Genomic DNA, 18,904 nt, shown 5'->3' with positions numbered 1-18,904 from the left:
AGGACATTATCAGGTTTTCCTACAGGGTTGTGTAAAAGTGTTTGGGAATTAACCTGGGATGCGTCTACCTAAGTGTACTTCTCATGTAATATCTTTTCCTGCATGATTTTGATTGGTTTTGGATTTTCAGAGTATTAACTAAAGGGAATCTGAAAGAAACTTGTGAAAGTTCTATCTTGATGCCAGTTTTAGCTTGGTGGTCTGGCTCGTGTCCTTGCTGAGCAAAGCTTGGGAACACGAGTTAAAACAAACGTACCAAACGACTGTGCCTTGGTGAGTGTGTTTGTGGGTGTCTAAGGAAAGCTCTTGCACACTTAACAAGGTGGAGGAAGGAGCTCTCAGCCCCTACATACTGATTTTTAGTTGTTTGGGGTATTTTTAAATAAAGAATTCCTTCTGTTATTGTTAAAAGCTTCAATTTTTATGTGAAAGTTGTAATTGCCACCTGTTAAATCTCCAGACTTTTGGTTGAAGCTGGACTATACTACAGTTCCCCTGGAGCTGCATTTTGAGGTTCAGGCTTCTCCAGGGTTGCCTGCTGATGTTTGACTTGTGCTGTGTTGCGTTGCAGCTATCTTCTGACGCGCTATGCAGAGTCACTGGGCCATTACGCTGCTGCATCCCAATCCTGCAATTTTGCACTCAGGTTTTTCCACTCCAACCAGAAAGATGTAAGTTGAAAGAAACCTCCATGTCCTTGTACCAGTCAAGATGTCTTACAGGAGTCTGTGCTGTACATGGGGGCTTACAGAAACACAGTGGTTGATAACATGGGTTGGTAACACGTGCACCTTGGTTTGTAGTAAAGTTTGCCTCAACGTGGTTTGTCATTACAAGAACTTGTAACTCATCATTAGATGTTTGCTTTAGCTTTCTTCTCATAAAAGGGTTTTAATGCTCCTAAAAAAACACCAACCAACCACCACCAAATAGGTGTGATGACTTTTAAATGAATGGATTGTGGTTTTTATGCGGTAATTGGAGTGAAATGTCACGTGATGAAGTCCTGGTGTCCTGGAACTTGTGGTGGTTTGGAATGTCACACAGCAGCCAGGGATGGGCGATAGCATACATATGGATTCCCTATGTTCTGCTCCCTGAGGCAGTGTGCTGTAGTGATGGCTGTGCCAGGCACAGGATAGTGAGGAACATGTGTTAATTTAAAAGGTAGGGAGAGCAAAATGATCAAGGTGGGAGGATTTTGGAGGGTAAAACCAGACTTTTGACATCTCAGTTATGCAGAGTAGAGCCCATAACTAAGCACATTCTTTTCAAGTGATAGAACCGAATTGCAAAACTTGCTCTTTTCCTAATGGGAGCTACCTGGTTTATTCCATTTACCCCTAAAAGCAATGAGAACAAGAAGAAAGTGGTCTTGAATGAGAGTCACAGGTCTGGAATCGAGGAAATAAAAGGCTGGATTCCAGTAGCTGAATTCTTCCAGAGAGATCAGGTGGTGCTTAAAACAGATGCTGTGCCCGGGCATCCACCATGTGTGTAGCTTGCTGATCACTGCCAAATACACTTACTGATCTTTCTTGGAAAGTATGCTGTGATGGGTGTCCTGATATGTTCCTAAGGGAAATATCAGTTGTGTTTCAGAGTTCCCAGCGAATCATGAAAAACAGGCGAGGTAGGAGAACAGTGGAATAACACAATTTTGAAGTCTCGGTGGAAATACATCGGGCAAATGGGAACAGAGGTCCAGAGTTGTGGTAGGGAAGTGTATGCACATCAGTCCATCTCCCCAATCACTGGCCGAGTTGGCTCCAGAGGCACTGCAGGCATGCAGTTTGTTTTCCCACTGTCCCAGTAACAGATGAAAGCACAGGACTTGTCTATACTGAATAGTAAAGATACTAAAGACCTTTACACGGTGATCCCTCGGGAGAAGTACCTGTGCTCTGTTGGCAGCCCAGGTCATCCCCACGTACAAGATGCGTGTTGACGTTTATCTGTGCCTGGGAGGTGGATGCTGAGTTGCCATCACCTGTCTGACACAGAAATGTCACCATAGGGAGCTGAATGTGCAGAGTTGCATCTGGATTGTGTGATGGGAGCTCGCTCTCATCTGCTTCCCTTATTTGCTTGCTGTTTAAGCACTGATGCTGCTTAGTAGAGTCTCTGAGTTCCTATGTGCAATGTTCTGACCTGGAGAGAAGCCCTGGATCCAGACAGCTTTCTCCTACGTGTTTGTTGTTGGTAGTGGTGGCTTTTATTTTCTTATGAGGAGTAACTTGGCCATCTTGTTTAAAAGTCACTTGGTGGATGTTAATGGAAAGCATACCTGGAACCAACTGTCTAAAAAGGTTCAACTGCTGGGTGACAGGTAAAAGAAAAAAATAAAAAAACAAACCCCAAACCTCCACCAAACTGGAAAACCTATTGCATGGGATTTGTTTGCTTGGGAACACTACACTGTAAAGTATCAAGAAACTGTTTTTTTTTCTGCAAACCAGTCTGAAGCAACTTCAGGTGTGGTTACCTTGGAAGAAGGTTATTTATTCTCTTTGGAATGAAGGATTAAGGTGCTTTCAGCAGAGAAGAGCTGATCTGTCTCCTGTAGCTCAACATCTGTATGCAGGCAAAGACAGCTGTCTGTGTTCAAGAGCTGATGCCAGGAAAATGCTACTTGACTCATGTTCCAGAGATCCTGAGAAGCCTGGATGGTTCGACCTGCTTCACTACCACACCATCAGAGGTTGAAACTGCAAGAGGGGCAGAAGTGATGCAATCAGAAGTGTGTAATTCCTCATGCTACGAGATAAGGATGCGACTTTGGAACATGCTTGTATCTTGTCTCTTATTGGAGACAGAGTATTGCAACCAAAGGATCATAAGCCACGGTTGATCTCAGGTAGCCACGTCTCCCTTGAGTTCTGGACACTTCAGTGGTTGCCACCTCAAGATGCTTTTTAGTTGGGAAGTGCATCAAAAGCTGTACTGATCTGCAAATAGCCAGTGTCCTTTAAAGCAACTGTAAGGCACAAATTGTGGAGGTGAAGGCACAGTTCAGGACACTGTTTGCCTGGGATAAGGTCGTGACAAGAGCAAAGACAAAAGAGAAGACTCCTCCTTGTAAGACATGTCCCAGATATCACAGAGTCAGAACCTGCTCCCAGTTTCTGTGGTTCTGCTGGGGGTGCCCCTCCTGCTCAGGGTCCTGATGCCAGCTTCCCATCCAAGTCCCATAGCAGCACCAAACTGCAACGTTAGAGGAGGACTGTCCTTTCAAAGTTACATTCCTATGTGATCTCTGACACTGCCTGCTCCTCTCTAGGCTGATGTTTATGGTATCTAGAATGCCTGCTACAGCACAGAGAACGTGTCCTGCAGCATGCCGTGCGTGGGACTGCCTAGAACAGGAAGTGTGGGGTAGGAGCGAAGTGGTCTGGCCTAAAAATAGAGCTACAGATTCAGCCAGATTGCTTTGGATAAACACATTTTCCTTCTGAGTTGGTGAACTCCAGAGTCTGCAGCAGATCCTGCGTAAGAGGCCCCGTGAATAACAGCCATCTAAGATGCTGTGCGGTCCTGACATCATATTTCAGCTCTAGGAGAAGATGCCAAGGACAGAGAGGAGGCAGTATTGCTATATTTGGCCGAAACTAAAAAGGCAACTTCATCCTTCTCGAGATGGTCCCCCTCTAGATACGCAGAATCACAAGTGGTGTCTCTAATTGTCTTGTGTCTGCCCATCTTTAACCTCTCCAGATACCGCAGGCAAGCAGAACACCAACGTGTCCTGTGGGGATTTAAAAACCATGTCTATGCAGTTGAATTAACACCCATAGCACAGCCCTGCAGCCTGACAATGAACTCTGCAAGGCTGTTTATCAGGGGGTATGTTGTTGAATATTTAGTGGGGTTTTTTTTCTATACAGTGCAAATAACCAAATTTCTTAGGGAAAACAAGACAGAGCTGCCCAGAGGACATCCCATACTTTGAAAGGGAGGGGAAAAAAAGGTGTGTGTTGCCTGTGAGCACTGGCTTGTAGTCTCTCAGAGCCTTCCAGCTATGTTGAGTCTATTAGTACCACATAAAGCTTGGTTAACCAGGGGCCTTTTGGGTGCATTTCATAATCTTGTTCAGAAGAAAATCTTTGATTTGCCAGAGCTTCTCACTGGTGGAGTAATTCTGATATAAAAAAATAGCCATTGGACTTGACTGGGACTATAAATGGTTCGCTCTGTTTCTGGAGTTAGCAATTTTCATTGAAATACAGTGCTGCTTTGGGGCTCCTTTGTCCTGCACGTCTCTTTACGGAGATAGTTGGACTAGTGTGAAATATTCGTTGCTTGCTTTGTATTGCTGCATATCATCAGAGGGGAAGCCAGCTATCCCACGGACCCTGATGGTTTCCTTTGGGGTTTAGATTGTATTATAAGGTGCGTACACTGTGTGATGTTACCTTGTGATACTGTATTCAAAAAAATCGAATGAAGAGAAACAAAAACCCCATGTGAGTGATTTTTTAAAATTTATGTTGTGATAATGTGATGTGCATCCAGTTCCAGAAAATCTGGGATTTTCCCCGAAAGTACTTTTCACAATGATTTAATGATTTGAATAACGCATCTCAATAAAAGCCTTCCAAAATCATCTCTTCCCCTCTTTTAAGTATTTTTTTTTAAGTGTCAGTGGCAACAGGAGTGTGTTGTTTCTTAGGGCTGGTGTAGTTATTGAATCACAACTGCCTGATGGAGTGTCTGGTCATTATCAGAGTAAAGTAGCAGAACTGCTGGGGTGACTCGGACATGCAGAAGTGCAAAGCTGGTCTCAGGGACTGAGCCTCTGCCAGATGCTGTACCTCTGGGTTAATGAAAGCCACAGAAATGCAATTTCTCAGCAGTGACCTTGTTAAACTGGTTATTCTGAGTTTGTGGGAGTAACTAATACAGAGACGATGTGTGTTTTCTTCCAGACCTCAGAACATATCATTCAAGCCTACAAGTACGGTGCGTTTGAGAAGATCCCGGAATTCATTGCATTTAGAAACAGGCTGAATTGTTCCCTTCACTTTGCTCAAGTTCGCACAGAACGGATGTTGTTAGACCTCTTACTTGAAGCAAATATGTAAGTACAGCAGCAGTGAGCACAGCACCTTGCACGAGGAGAAAGTTAGGGGATTTGTGTGTACACAGAAGCACTGCCAAGTGAGACCTTGGCGAGTCGCAGCTTTTTGGCAGAGATAAGTGAGTTCTGCATGACTCCTCTGCTGTCCCCTTCAGCATCCTTGTCAGTACCATGCAGGTGTTACACTCCTGACATCACAAGAGTTGAAAAGTGGAGAGAACATCATCCATTAGTGAGCCGTGTTTTCTATTTCTCAGTAATTGGATGTTTGATTGAACGTTTCCTGTTCTTACATACAGATCGACCAGCTTAGAAGAAAGTATAAAGTCCATGAGTCTGAGCCCAGAGGAGGATGACATTCCCTGGAAAGACTTGCGTGACAACAGAGACCTGACAGTCTTGTTTAACTGGGATCCAAAAGGCAGGTGAGCAGAAAAACCCTCAGCGGTAGAGTCACGCCTCATCCTTGCAGCACTCATGGCGAAGAAAATCCTTTGAGGGAAACTGCCAAGTTTAAAATGTTCTCTAGGCTGGCTAACTGCAAACTTAACAAGCGTCATTCATCACTTCTAGCAGTGCTGCCTTTTTACACATTAATACAGTTTTCTGAATTTCTGACCTTCCTCTTCGTACCGTGTTCAGTAACTTTGGGTAGGCTGTTGTACCTGAGTGAAGCTTGCTAATGTGCAAAATTGAAGCATTTGCCTGAAAACATGTGGTGCCTTTCTCTAGGGACATTTCTGAAGAACATAGGAAACTCTCACTGGAGGAAGAAACCATGTGGTTGCGAATCCGGTCTTTAACTTTAAGGCTAGTAAGCGGACTCCCAACTCTTAGTCACACTATTCAACCAAAGAACTCTGAAAAGACTGCAGAGAACGGCGTCTCATCCAAGATTGATACGATTCGTTCCCTGCTTCAGCAGCTGGAAGCGGCAGTGGATTCAGGGAAGAAGTTTCTAGAACAAAAAATTCAGGTACCCATTAAGGAAAAAAAAAAGCTATCCCCAAATAGTAAATGAACGTGAATGCAAGCAGAGAAGCTGAATGCATCTTGTAACGTCCAGCAGGCTGCAGAATGCACTTAACTGACCCTGAGTTTGTAGTGTATGAATCTGACTGAGAGATGTGCCAAACACTGTGTTCTGGATAAGGAAAAGCTGCAACACCTTTATCTTTTTCTTTGCTTCTTGCCTAGTATCCTGTCCTTGGCCCTCCTCCTACCCGAATGGCTGGCTTCTTCAGTAATGGCAGCTGTCAGTGCCAGACTAGCTTGTTTTATCTTGTTAGTGATATTTATGAACTAGATACCAATGGCTTAGGTAAGTGTTTGTGGGGCAGGGGCTTCACTGGATTGGTGTGATAACATGGTGGGAGGGAGTGAGATGTGTCTCTGTTCAGTTTGAAAATTACTAGGGATTGGATGATGTGGATCCAAAATGTTGCTTATGAGTTAATTTTTTTGATTGATACTAAATTAGCTGGGAGACTGTGCTGTAACATCATGGTTTATGCCAGTCTTTGTTTCTGTACAGTGGATGTTGATTGAATATCTCTGTGAAAGCAGTTGCATTTGCTTTTTGACTGCTAATGTTAAGTTACATTGGAAAAAAATGCCTCTTGGCTTTCTGGAAGTAGAAAATACATGAATTTGATAACTTGTTTGTTTTTTCTTTCAGAAGATTCAGCAGAGATTCAGGAGAGGATAGGGAATAGTTTCAAGTCTTTAGTAGAACGACTAACAGGTAAATGGTAACTCAGGAGTAAGCGCTGGTAACTAAGGTAGCGCTTCATGGTGCTCTGAGGATGCACTGCTTGCAGAGTGCACTGTCATTATGGGGGGGGAAGCGTCTTAATGCATCTCACCCATTTGAAGGATTCTCAAGAACAGGCTGAGATTCCCTTTGGCTTTGCCTGGTGATGAAGCTGTTGCATGCTGCATGATGTCATTAAGTCACGTTCTGCTAACTTGCATTCTGATCTTAGCAACCATTGTGTCTCTGGTACTTAGTCTGGGTGTGCTAATAAATGCCATGGAGATATAGTTTGTCATGAAACACAATTTGGAGGAAATTTAAAAGCTGGACCCTCTCGAGAGGCTTTGGCTAAATTTACCATGAATTGCTTAGTGATTGGTCCTCTGACAGCTTAGCACGCTGTGCTCTGATACAAACCATATGGAAAATAGGCATTTAAGTTGGTCTGTGTGTCTGGAATAAGGCTTGTCTCTTCTTTTTTTCAGACTTGTTCAATAAATGTAAAGGAGATTTGATTGAAGTCAGAGATGGCACCTTGAAAACTCACCCAAACCTGTTAGAAAACCTAGTCTTCTTTGTCGAGGTATTTTTGTCTTTGGAAACTCAAAATTTTGAAGTATTTTAGGGTAGAAATGTTAGTATTAAAATACAGCAAAGGCTCTTTGGTCTCAGTCATTCCTGAAAGCAGAGGTTTATCTATTCTGCATCTCATCAGTAGGAGCACTAAAACAAGTTTAGTGTTTTCAACTCCTATAAATGCAACTTGTAACATATTTTATCTTTTTTTTTCCCCCCAGACAATCTCCATTGCCTTGTGGGTATCCAGTTACTGTGACGGTGTCCTCCGACCCTTTAAATCCAACCTGCAAAAAAAGAAGAAGAAAAAAAAAGAAAGCAGTGTAGCTATGGTAGGCACACACTCCTTTATTCTCTTCCCCCACTCCATATTTATATGGGAGGAAAAATCAGGATAGATGGCACTTTAAATTGTTTTCCATGAGCTCTGCTTTGGGGTGGCTGGCACAGGTTAGAGATGCTCAGATGGAACTGTCCTTTGAGGAGATGTTAATACGTGTTTTAAAATGTCTTTGTTTTTGTAGCCACCTGTATTTACGCATTTTCTGGATTACGTTAATGAACTACAGACGTTAACTTCCAATGTAATAGATCACATCAAAGGGCTTGAAATAATTCTGACTGCACTAAAACTTGAAGAGCTGTCCCTCAAGGACACTCTGCTTTTACAGGTAAGAACTTGCAGCCTTGGTTGCCTGCCCTGTGCATGCGTGTGTGACCCTTAACAACCTGTATGTGCGTGTCTAGGGGATGACTTTGCTGAAGGCTTTTCCCAAAAATATTTTACTGGAAGGGGAGGGGGGCAAAACCAAAAAACCCCACTGTGTTCTGATTGACTTAATTGCCCTTAGCCAGAGGTTAGAGACCAGGCTACTGGAAAGCTTTGAGTGGGATTTTTTTATAGTGACAGCGACTCTGCCTCATCTGATCAGTTCTAACTCTTGGCACAAAAATAAGATCTAAACACAGAAATGTGAAAGTTCTGTGGTGTGTGGTGTGTTAGTGAAGAAAAACTTGAGGTTTTAACGTTGTTTTGTTGTCTGTGCTATGACTTATTCTGTTACCTGTATCTTAGCGTGCGGTAATGGATGCAAAATACTTATTCCAGGAAACAATTGAGTTTCACCTACTGCTGATTAGTCACTTCCCTGGAAATAATTACTTGATCTTTAAAGAAAAACAAGTAGCAACTCCTGCCTGCCCCCCCCAGCTATACACCAGAGAGTAATAGGCATTAAACATGCCAAACCTCATGCCAAAGGGAGATGTGTGAAGCATGGGCCTACTGAATAAGTTTGGCTTTTAAAGCTTATCTGATTGCCATGGTTTAAAAGTTTGTGACAGACAAGTTAATGTTACTGTCACACGAGATCTTCTGACCATTTGGTACTTACTATGAATATATCCGTTTAAAACCACTGGTCAGAGTCCTGAACTTAGTGTCAGAGCCCGGCTGAAAAGCCTGGAGAAGGTGATTGGAAGCACAGAGCTGGAATTTCTTCAGCGGTGCTCTTGAAATGCGGGTGGAGATAAAAAGTGCAACGTTAGCAAAGTGGTGGAATAGGCATTGTCTTCTGATGCACGGAGGAGAGGGGCTGGGGGCAGGCTGAGATTTGGCCCACAGGGTATTGGCCTTCATGGTTGTCTGGGTGGGAGAGCTGGAGGCTTTTGAATTGGGGAGGATTTAAGAGCAGCACCCCTGTATTTTAGAATACAACCAGCCACCTAAGCTGCTGTTAGCCAGCTTGGGGTTTTTTTCAGTTGGATCGTCCAGTTTATTTCACAACTTGTTCCTTAAAATTGCCCTTTTTGCTCCATGAGGATAATGTCAAAGTATCTCAAAAATAAAACATGTAAAAACTGCCAAAACTGATAGAAAGCAAGGCAACAGCTTAGACAGTACTTAAGGCAATGGATCTAATCCCTTTGGGAAAGACAGGTACCAGTGTGCTGAATCGGTGACATCTGAACCTGTCCTCGGCACTGCTGCAGCTCACTGTACTTTGGGATTTGGTGCAGGAGTCTTTTAGCTGCTTCACTTGCTGTTTGACTTGACTTTTCCCTGCAAGAGATTCTCTAATAAATGCTGACGACAATAAAATGCCACACAGGCTTTTGATTTCAGCCCCAAATATTTGCACAAGGATGTTTCCAGAAGTTTTGAAGAAATGTTAACATGTTACTAGCCTTGTCTGGGCAGTGCCAGTACCAGCAGGAACTGTTGCTGCTGAGCAGGTGCTTGTTCTACTCTGGTATTTCCCTTGTAAACTTACACTGTGATGCCCATAAACTTGTTAGCAGTGTTTAAGGTGGTGCAGGTTCAACAGGAGGGTGTGAGTGGTTGCTGTGGAGTGAATGATTTTTTTCTTTTGCATTTTGCAGGAAGAAAAAAAGTTTACAAAGACTGTGCAAGAGAAGGTGCAGAGCAGTTACCATCACTCAGTTCAGGAAATCGGAGAGCTGCTGAAAAAGAGACTCGATACCATTAAAAAGCTAAAGATTTGAGAAATGCATCCTTGACAGACTCCACAGGGGAGTGACGCCAGAGTCCCAGACAGAAGCAACATCCAATATACCATCACTTTAATCCAGAACTTCCTCATAATGCATGAAGGACTTAAAAATCATAAACCGTTTTTTTTAGGTATTACAGATGTATTGAGCTGATTTAAATTATTGTACATAAATGAGAAGCAGGGACCCTTATCAGGGTTTGACCACTTTTTATACATGTTCATAAGCATATTGCAACAGGAGAAAACTACCTTTCTTCCCTTTTGATCTCTAGAAACAACTGGAGATGGTCTTTAGAAGCAGCAATAGAAATCCAGTGTAAAGCATATATCTCAAAGGAGTTGTATTTTCATCGCCATACAGTGTTTATAATTTTTGTATGGTCCTTGCCTTAGAAACACAGAGTTGTAGATGCCCACGTCAGCCGCCTCCGGTGACATCGGCCCGTTTCCGAGCTGCCTGTTTTGTCCCCTGGTCCTTCCGAGTGAATTCGCTCCTTTGGTGTTGGCCCAGCAGGGAGAGGGGAGGCTGCACCGGAGGAAGACCCTCCGCAGATGGCTTTTCAGCACAGCCCAGTCCTCCTGTGCAGGGTGGGAGTGGGCCTGCGCCCTGTCTGGTGGCCAGGCAGGATTCCCTCAGGAGAGGACTGCGGGAGGGAAGAGGCGATGTCAGCGTACACACAGGTTGTTTTCCCGTTTGGAAAAGTTGTGAACCATGTGAGGAGCAAACTTGACCATTAAGCTTGAGAGAAAGAGAGATGGGAATTAGTATTTGAGCAAAAAAAAAAAAGACAAAACCAGAGACCTTGTACATAGCCAGGGTGAAGTCTGACGCTGCGGTCTGGTTTCACGTCAGCTAATGTAAAAGAGCAATCATCATGACTTTTAAAAAGTGTATTTAGATTACTGAAACTTTAAGACTTAAATATTTTACTAGAAATTAAATCCTATTGGCTTTGGTTTTACGTTGGCAGAGGTAACTTTTGCTTCCGCTGTGGTATGAGGCTGAGAATCCTTTTTGTAACTGTATGCTTGCTCTTTGCAGTTGATCTTTGATTATTTGAGTACCAGCTCGTTAGGCTTTCTGTTAGAAAGTGCAGTCGCATCATCTGCTCCCACTGAATCTGCATTTCTGCTGGGGTTGGGGTTTTTTTCAGTTTAAAGGAGTAATGCAGCCTATAATTGGTAGGCAAAAAAAGAAGTTACCTGTACCTGCCATGCAAGGGGCAGGTCAGACTTAACGGATTCCTCATCTTCTGATCTAAAGCAGCTAGTACCTGAAGTCTATATTTAAAAGTTTTGAGAGAGCTGACAATCCTACCTTTGTCACCTCTTCTGAATGTTTTGTTAGTAATGCTAGAATGTTGATGAGAGTATTTTTTTAAAATAAATCCCCTGTATTAAAAAAAAAACCAAAAAAAAAAAAACCAAGCCATTGCTGCTCTTGCTGGATTTAGTTTTGCTTTGCCCCATCCTGAAAGGGAAGGAAGAATGTCTGCAGGTTGTCTATTCAAATTGATGGTTTGATTGCAAAGTCTGGTAAGTGCTCTGGGCTGGATGAATAACAAAACGTGTTACGTCTGGTTTATAGTAATGCTTTTCCTGTAGAGAGAAGGAGAAAAAAAGAACACCAAACCAAGAGAATTGTTAAATGTTGTATAGAAATACTTTTTTTTGAACAAAGGGTGTGCTCCATTAAACTAAAGACAGGTGACTGATGGTTTGACGTGTGTAGGGTGAGAACAGTTCCGTTGCCGAGGTGCCGCAGTTCATAGAGAAGCCCTGGGCCAGTGAGCTTTCATTCAAGGGGGCAAAGTGCTGTTATTGAATGTCTGTGCCCATTCTCCCCACAGCAGCACAAACCAGAGAGAGCTCTGCACAAACACCAGCATAGATTGCAGCGTTGACGCAGTGCCCTTATCCAGAGGGGACAGGCCAGGGCCTGATTAATACTGGAATTTCCTTCCACTGCTGCTACAACAGGTTGAATTCAACCCCTCATATCACTAAGCGATGGTGGAAATCAAAGTGAAGTGTAAGGTTCGTAACCAGGCTTTTAAAATCCTCCCCATGCCTGAAAGCAGAACTTTTTTTAATTAAAAAAAAAAAAGTTCTCAGCATCAGCTCTCAAAAGCAGAATTGAAACTGTTATAGGGGGGACACATGGGGGACAGGACATGGATGGACCTGTGTCATCTGAAGCAAATCTGAGTAGAGGTGGAGCTGTGGCTTGTACCCGCTTCCCGTCACCAGTGTTTGGCATGGAACAGGCCTGGTGTTGGCCGGTCAATCAGAGCATCCTTGTGCCAGCAGAGGGGCCATGCTGTCTGTTGGGTATTAGCTGCTGTCCTGGTTCCGGTTTCAGCCACTGGCAAATGATAGTTACTGGGGTTTTTTTTCATTACTCAGTGTTTTATAAAACCAGATGCCACCTCCTAACAAGCTGTAGTTTACCAGAGGAGATGGTGTACCAAAACGACTACATACTGACTGCCTGGGGGCTTAGTTGAGGGAGAGGGAGAATTTCTCTTCCCCCTATAAATTGTGTATAGTTAAATATATTATATATTTCTTATGAAAGAGCATTTCCCTTCCAGAATATGTCCCACAGGGACCCGATAAGAAATTCAAGCTCTACCCTGTTGCTGCTGTTTCCCCTTTTTCACTCTTAGGATTTTTGTTTGGTTTGCTTTATTTTGTTATTGTTGGGTGAACTGAGAGACGTACCTAGAAGAAGCTACCACGACTACTGTTTACAGACTGAAAAAAAATACTGCTTTTGTACTACTGGGATCATGAGCCAGGATCCTTTTACAGATTCCCTCAAACTCTTCTCTTTGCTTAGAATGGGTGTCTGGTGTAGGTGAAGGCCAGAAGTCCTGCCCTGCTTCGTCTACATGCAGGAAAAAAAATGTACAATGCCTGTTTGTTGCCCGTTTTTGTACTTTTTAACTGTTCAAAACTTGCGTTTCTATTTTGCAGTCACTGATAATCATGACTCTTTATTTTAACCGCTGAGTACTTTCTGTTGTATCTGCAGCCTTACCTGAACCTTCTCTCCCTCGGTTATTCGTTGTTAATTTATGACTGTAGAAGATACGTACGCCTCAGCCTTCTACGGACTTAAGTGACACAACTGCAAATGACCTGCTTTAAACTGGATGGGTTTATAATTTATATAAAAGTCAGTTTCGTTACAAATCGGCATCGCTGCCTCTTTCCTTGCTCTGGCTTTGTGGGGGCTCTGGAGCTTTGTCCGGCCTAAGTGTGGCCGGATGCTCCGGGTGTGGGGTGAGTAGAAGCCCTGCAGAGGGGAGGGGGGTGATGGAGAGCGGGATGGGGGGGATGGATGCTTTCCAGCTCTGGGCTGGGTTCTGCGCGATGCCTGTTAAGGCTTTCTGCTCCGTCCCGGGCGTCGGGGACCGGGGCACCCCTGAGGTGCTTGAGAGGGCAGCCGGAGCGCTGCAGGCGGCCGTGCGAGGTTCGATCCTGCCCCGGCCCTTCCATCAGCGCTGCCCGCTGAGGGCAGACGGCTGCCGGAGCGTCCTGACCGCTCCCCCGGGACGGTGTCAGGCCGGAGGCCGAGGCCGGGCCCGCCCCCGAGCGCTGCCCCGGTGCCCGGTTGGGCGCGGGGCGGGGCCGGTCCCCGGCGGCGGGCGCCGCTCCGCGCGGTCACGTGTCCCGGCAGCCCTGCTCCCTCCGCGTTCTCGCCATGGCTGCGGCGCCCGCCGGCGTCTCCCTGCTCCTCTGCCTGCTGGGCCTGGCGCTGTCCGGCGGCAGCGCGCTGCACACTAAGGGCTCCGTGCCCCTCGACGCCATCACCTTCTACAAGGTACGGCGGGCGCCGCCGGGTCCGGCGGAGCGCTCGGGGCGGGGAGAGGCTGGGGGGGGGGGCCGCTCCGGCGGCGCGGCGGCCATGTGCCCCGCCACCGATGCCGTAGCAACGGGCGGGCGGCTGCAGAGGGCCGCGGGACGGTGCGGGGGTGCGGAGCGGGCTGCGAGCACGGGGCCCACACCCCCCTCCCCACCTTCCCCTCCGTCGGCGCGGGGGCGCGCTTAGGGCCGGCGGAGCGGCCGAGGCGGCGGGCCCGCCGCGGCACAGCCAATAGGAGCGCGGCAGCCGCGGCGGACGGCCAATCGGCGTGGTCCAAGTGGAGCCGGGCCGCCGGGGCAGCGCTGCGGCCGGGGAGTGGGGGGGCCAGGCCGGTTCGGCTGGGCCAGGGCCGGTTCGGGGCTGCCGCCGCGGCTCCTCGGACCTGCGGTCACGGCCGAGCCGCGGAAGAGACGCGAGCGGCTGGCTGCTGTTCTGCCCGTGCCTGTGCCCCAGGGCAGGGCAGCGAGTCGGGGCCGTGAGGGCTGACAGCCCGGGCCCGCGCCGCTTCGGCTTTGCTCACGAAGCAGAGCAACAGGCCGCCGGCAGCCGCAGGTTCGGTTCTTTCCCCCGCTGAGTCACATGGAAATGCAGGTGGCTCCCGGGAGCCTGCCAGGATTCTGGTTTGAGCAGCAAGTGGTGCTGTGACAGGTGTCGCAAGCGCGGCTCGAGGCAGATGGCGAGGCAGAGGCACCGGTGGAGGGGGGACGATGGCAGGAGGGAGCAGCAGCGTGAGATGAAGAGACAACAATCAGCTGAGCTGTTTGCAGAGTACCTGCCCTGAGCCAGCTGCTCGGGCAGGAGCGGATAGTTCTTGCCACATGCCAGCCCTACGCTTGATTTTTCTCTGCTGTCACCAACCGGTTTTGGTGTTTTAGGGCTGCAACACTCAACAACCCTTAGGAGCTTCCAGCTCTTCTGCAGCGAGAAGGGTTTGAATTGGCAGAATGCTGCAAGAGGGACATGGAAAGACCAGCAGCTCGAGCAAAGCCGTGGCACCTGCCACGCTCCCTTCTCACTGGGACAGCAAACAGAGCGACCGGTGGCACAGGCCCACTGGCTGCTGGTAACCGCTGCAGCCAACTGTGGTGTCAGTGCCTGCGGTGCACTTGGGAGGTGGGGACCCGTGTTGCAATCTCACCCTGTTTGCTAGTAAAACGATTTTGCAAGGTCTTCTCCTGGAGGGAGGGGCAAAAAAAAAAATCCCAAACCAGGCAGCAGATGCATTTCCAAGCTGGTTTGAAAAGGCATCATCACCCGGGCAGTGCAAAACTCGAAGGCAGTGGCACAAGGGAAGAGGAACACACGAATTGTCCGTTTCCTGAACCAGCACAGTGCACCTCCAGCATGTCCACTCCCTCCTCACAGCAGAGAACTGCCATTCTCACACTGGGACACTTCAGAATGACATTAGATGTGGCCTCTATCCTCTTAATGTCCCACTGGAAATGGTTTAACTGGCTTCCTTCCAAGATGCTAATCAGCTTTACAATAAGCAAATCACGTATAATTAAAGACATAACCCCCCCCCAACCCTACCACATACCATCTTTATCATCTGGTGTAGGACTACAAACGCCCAAAGCTCAGTCTTTCCTCCACACTGCAGTGAGTCATTTTTGAAAGGCTGCAATTATAAAATTTCCATTCTCCCTCTGCATCTCCTCACTGTAAAGGAAAAGAAGGACAATCTAAAGCAACCTTACGTGACTTACAGCTTGCTCAGGCCTGAAATGCTAATGTTGGGGGTCTTTTTTTCTTCTTTTAGGTAGTTCCAAAGCATAAATTTGTCCTTGTGAAATTCGACACGCAGTATCCTTACGGGGAGAAGCAAGATGAGTTTAAAAAGCTGGCAGAGAGCTCAGGCTCCAGCGAGGATCTTCTGGTGGCTGAAGTGGGCATATCAGGTGAGGAACTCTGGGCAGATTGGTACAGTGTGGGTCAGCGTGGAGGAATGAAAATTCACTGATGAGAACAGGCTCTGAAGTAATTCTGGTAGTGAGAACAGAGACAGGCCCAGCCCTGTCACACCAAAGCACCCGCTCTGCCGCCTCTCTCCTGAGCACAGGAGTGCTCCTTATCTCCTATCTTTTGGCTGATTAACGAAGCAAATCAGCCCACGCTGCTAAACTGGATGCCACCCTCCTCATTTGCAGCACTTCTTGTCTTTTCCTTTGTTTGTTTTCTTTCTTTACCAATAATTATTTCCAGGGAAGGGGCCTTAGAAGAACCGTGCTTTAACCACAAGCCCAGTCAAACAAAGCAAATGTGATACAATTAATTCATTGTGACAAACCCTCGATTTATTGCTGGTAAAGTACAGCAAGTGGTTGCTGCAGTGTGGCCAGGGTAGTTTGATGTTCTTGTAATCGGCTTTCAGAGAAAAGCAGTGAAGGATGGATTGCTGTCACCTTACCCGCTCTTGCTTTGTAGGTAGAATTAAGAATTAAAGCTTACAGGTCAGACTGGGAAGTTTCGCCCACGCTGATGTCGCTGAACACACGTGGGTTTAGCTAAGTAGCATAGTTGAAATAGTCTGAAGTTATGTTTTTTGTCCCCAGAAATAAATGCAATTTATGTAAGATGAGAAAACACCTTGTAGCTTGGCATGCTGTCAGAATGAAAAACGTGTAAGGTACACGCTCTGCACACAGATCAGGAAAAAAGTCCATTTGACTGTAAACAAGGAGGAAAACAGCTAATCATTTCCCATAAGGAGGGCGGGGTTTGGACCTCGAGGTCCTTCAGATGTCCTGCGCTGTCACAGCAAAGCATCGTTGGGATCTTGTATTTTTCTTGGAAAGCCTAATGATAGCTTGCCTTGCCCAGGTGATATTCTGGGGTGGTTTTGTTTCTGGGTATGGAGTTTCCTGACAAAGAGCTTATTAGGGCATGCTGAAACTCAAGACAAACCATCAGTTTGCGTAGGAGAGAATCCTAAATTAATGTGTCCTTTTTAATGCAATTAATGATTAACATACTGTGTTTTCCTGTGTTTCATTTTCTCTTGGTAGATTACGGTGATAAACTGAACACTGAGCTGGGAGAAAAGTACAAGCTGGATAAGGAGAAGTTCCCTGTTTTTTACTTGTTCCAGGATGGTGACTTTGATAACCCCTTAGCTTACAGCGGCCACATCAAGGCCGGGGCTATTCAGCGCTGGCTGAAGAGTAATGGCATCTACCTGGGGATGCCGGGCTGCCTGAAAGAGTACGACGTGCTGGCCGGCAAGTTCATGAGCACCACCGAGAAGTCAGAACGCCAGTCCCTCCTGAAGAAGGGACAAGAGAGCTTAGAAAAAACAAAAGAAACCGAGAAGAAGTCAGCTGAGCAATACTTGAAGATTATGAGCAAGATACTAGAGCAGGGAGAAGAGTTTGCTGCTAATGAAGTTGTCCGAATCACAAAACTGATTGAGAAGAACAAAATGAGCGATGGGAAAAAGGAGGAGCTCCAGAAAAGCCTCAATATCCTTGCTTCTTTCCTGAAGAAGAATAATGAAAAAGATGAGCTCTAACATGTCCAGAGAGCTTTGTACAAGCTGTGAAATACTGTCAAGAGTCCTAACCAGTTCTCCTTATGCAAGCAAACTTCCCGCTGACTTCAAGAGAGCAGCAGATTTCCTTCTGGTATTCTCAGTTTAGAAGATCAAGAGGAAGACATTCCTTAAAAACAGTATTCTGAATGTTGAAAAAAAAAAATCACCTTAAAGCAAGACGCCAGTATTGTGTAATACTATTCAATAACAGTGTTAAAGTAGACACACACTCAAAAAAAAAAAAAAAAGCACTGGATTGGCCTGAAGCACATTCCTGGTGGTTTTTACAGCTGTTTGTTCCCTGGCAAAAAAAGACCCAACCGACATTCAGTGTCACATTCCATCTTACATGTTGTAAATGGTACAGATTGGGCGCCCCTTGCATCCCCACTTTTCCCTCTTAGTATTCTTGGGGTTTGTGTTCTTTAATCTACCCCTCTCCCCCAGCCTTTTATTTTTCCAATAGGGCTTCTCAGCCTTGTTCTCCATACATGTTGTTGACCAAGAGACCTGGAGTTTCCTTTTTCTGCTTTCTCCTTCAATGGCTCCTGTCTCTGTTTGGCTTGGGTATCAGCCAGATGCTGGCAGGCGTAGTGAAGACAGGTCTTCCACGTATCAGAACTCGCCCCTCATCTTCTTGCCGGAGCAGCCATTTGAGCAAACACTCTCCTGAGATCCATTGTGATACCCTAACAGAGCAAGTGATTGGACCTCTGAGCAAAGGCGGTCGGTCTCCTGAGGTGCTATTACACTTACACTTGCCAGTTTCTGCAAAAAACACCTTTTTTGGGGAGGTAAATTTGAGTGTTCTTAGGGCTGAAGAGCACGTGCAGTGCCTGTGTGTGTTGTCCATCCTTCCTGTCCCAAGGTTTATTGCCCAGGTTCAGAATAAGGGGGTGTGAGACCAATGAGGACACGTGAGAGTCTCCAGCCATAGTGTTTTCTCCAGCCTCGTCAAAGCTTCATTAGCATTCAGTAGTTTTAAATATTTGAAAAATGAGGGGTTTTGTACCAAAAAGAAGTATTCATGCCCCTGGAAGCCTCATCTACATGTTTGTAACAAAGGGATCAGTCCCTGAGAGGCAATGCCACATGTGCTGTTCACGCCGTGCAGGATTGAGATGGCGGCTGGAAGATGTCGCCCATCAGGGTTAGAGTTGGAAGGGGAAAGACCTGTGTGTTTCACTGTCAGACTACACTTTCAGCCAAGCAAAACTGGTTTCTGTGGGAGCTTTGCTGCCTTTTGAATCCTGGGGTGGGTACAAGGAGCAGATACTGCTGCAAGATAAAATGTATTATTGATGCTATAATAAAAAAACCCGTTACGATTAAGAGCCGCTGCTGCTTAAACTGCTTTCTAGGGAGGCTGCTGCTGCTTTTGCGGGAAGAGGGGAAAGCGAGGGCTGACCGGCTAGGTGATGCCACCCTGACGCGAAAGGAATGCCCCGGAGATAGGGGGCTACATGAAGCGGTGGGAGCGCGTCTTTGGGGCCCGGCTCCCTCTCGTCCTTCCTAGAGGAGGGGAAGATTGCGGGGGGCCCCGTCCAGGACCAGTGTGCTGCCGCCCGGCTCC

At 46.4% G+C, this 18,904-nt stretch overlaps 2 protein-coding genes across 2 annotated transcripts in view; both read left to right on the top strand.

Annotated features, from left to right (window-relative positions):
- The window catches only part of NAA25 (N-alpha-acetyltransferase 25, NatB auxiliary subunit), a gene marked incomplete at its 5' end in the record, with an annotated part of 28,911 nt that extends 17,275 nt beyond the window's left edge, over window positions 1-11,636 (top strand). Inside the window, 10 exons of the mRNA XM_084272267.1 lie at window positions 572-671; window positions 4,926-5,077; window positions 5,377-5,502; window positions 5,810-6,053; window positions 6,275-6,398; window positions 6,756-6,821; window positions 7,319-7,416; window positions 7,631-7,741; window positions 7,934-8,080; window positions 9,792-11,636. Coding sequence (XP_084128393.1) covers window positions 572-671; window positions 4,926-5,077; window positions 5,377-5,502; window positions 5,810-6,053; window positions 6,275-6,398; window positions 6,756-6,821; window positions 7,319-7,416; window positions 7,631-7,741; window positions 7,934-8,080; window positions 9,792-9,914 — 1,291 coding nt within the window. The 3' untranslated portion in view covers window positions 9,915-11,636. The remainder of the gene's footprint in view (window positions 1-571; window positions 672-4,925; window positions 5,078-5,376; window positions 5,503-5,809; window positions 6,054-6,274; window positions 6,399-6,755; window positions 6,822-7,318; window positions 7,417-7,630; window positions 7,742-7,933; window positions 8,081-9,791) is intronic.
- Window positions 11,637-13,629: 1,993 nt separating this feature from the next.
- Window positions 13,630-18,663, top strand: ERP29 (endoplasmic reticulum protein 29). The gene is made up of 3 exons (XM_084272137.1): window positions 13,630-13,754; window positions 15,562-15,700; window positions 16,808-18,663. The coding sequence occupies exons 1-3, from the start codon at window positions 13,635-13,637 to the stop codon at window positions 17,308-17,310; spliced, it is 762 nt and encodes a 253-aa protein (XP_084128263.1). The 5' UTR covers window positions 13,630-13,634; the 3' UTR covers window positions 17,311-18,663.
- The last annotated feature ends 241 nt before the right edge of the window (window positions 18,664-18,904 follow it).

Source organism: Gallinula chloropus (genome assembly GCF_964237585.1).
Source record: "Gallinula chloropus genome assembly, chromosome: 17".
Lineage (NCBI taxonomy): Eukaryota > Metazoa > Chordata > Aves > Gruiformes > Rallidae > Gallinula > Gallinula chloropus.
Note: the sequence above shows the minus strand (reverse complement) of the source record. Positions and strands in the feature narration are given on the sequence as shown.

Bases quoted from the DNA above. Each gene is read 5' to 3' on its own strand.
- ERP29 (XM_084272137.1), top strand. From the start codon at position 13,635: ATGGCTGCGGCGCCCGCCGGCGTCTCCCTGCTCCTCTGCCTGCTGGGC. The intron at 13,755-15,561 runs GTACGGCGGGCG...TTCTTCTTTTAG, and splicing joins ACGCCATCACCTTCTACAAG to GTAGTTCCAAAGCATAAATT. The intron at 15,701-16,807 runs GTGAGGAACTCT...TTCTCTTGGTAG, and splicing joins GGCTGAAGTGGGCATATCAG to ATTACGGTGATAAACTGAAC.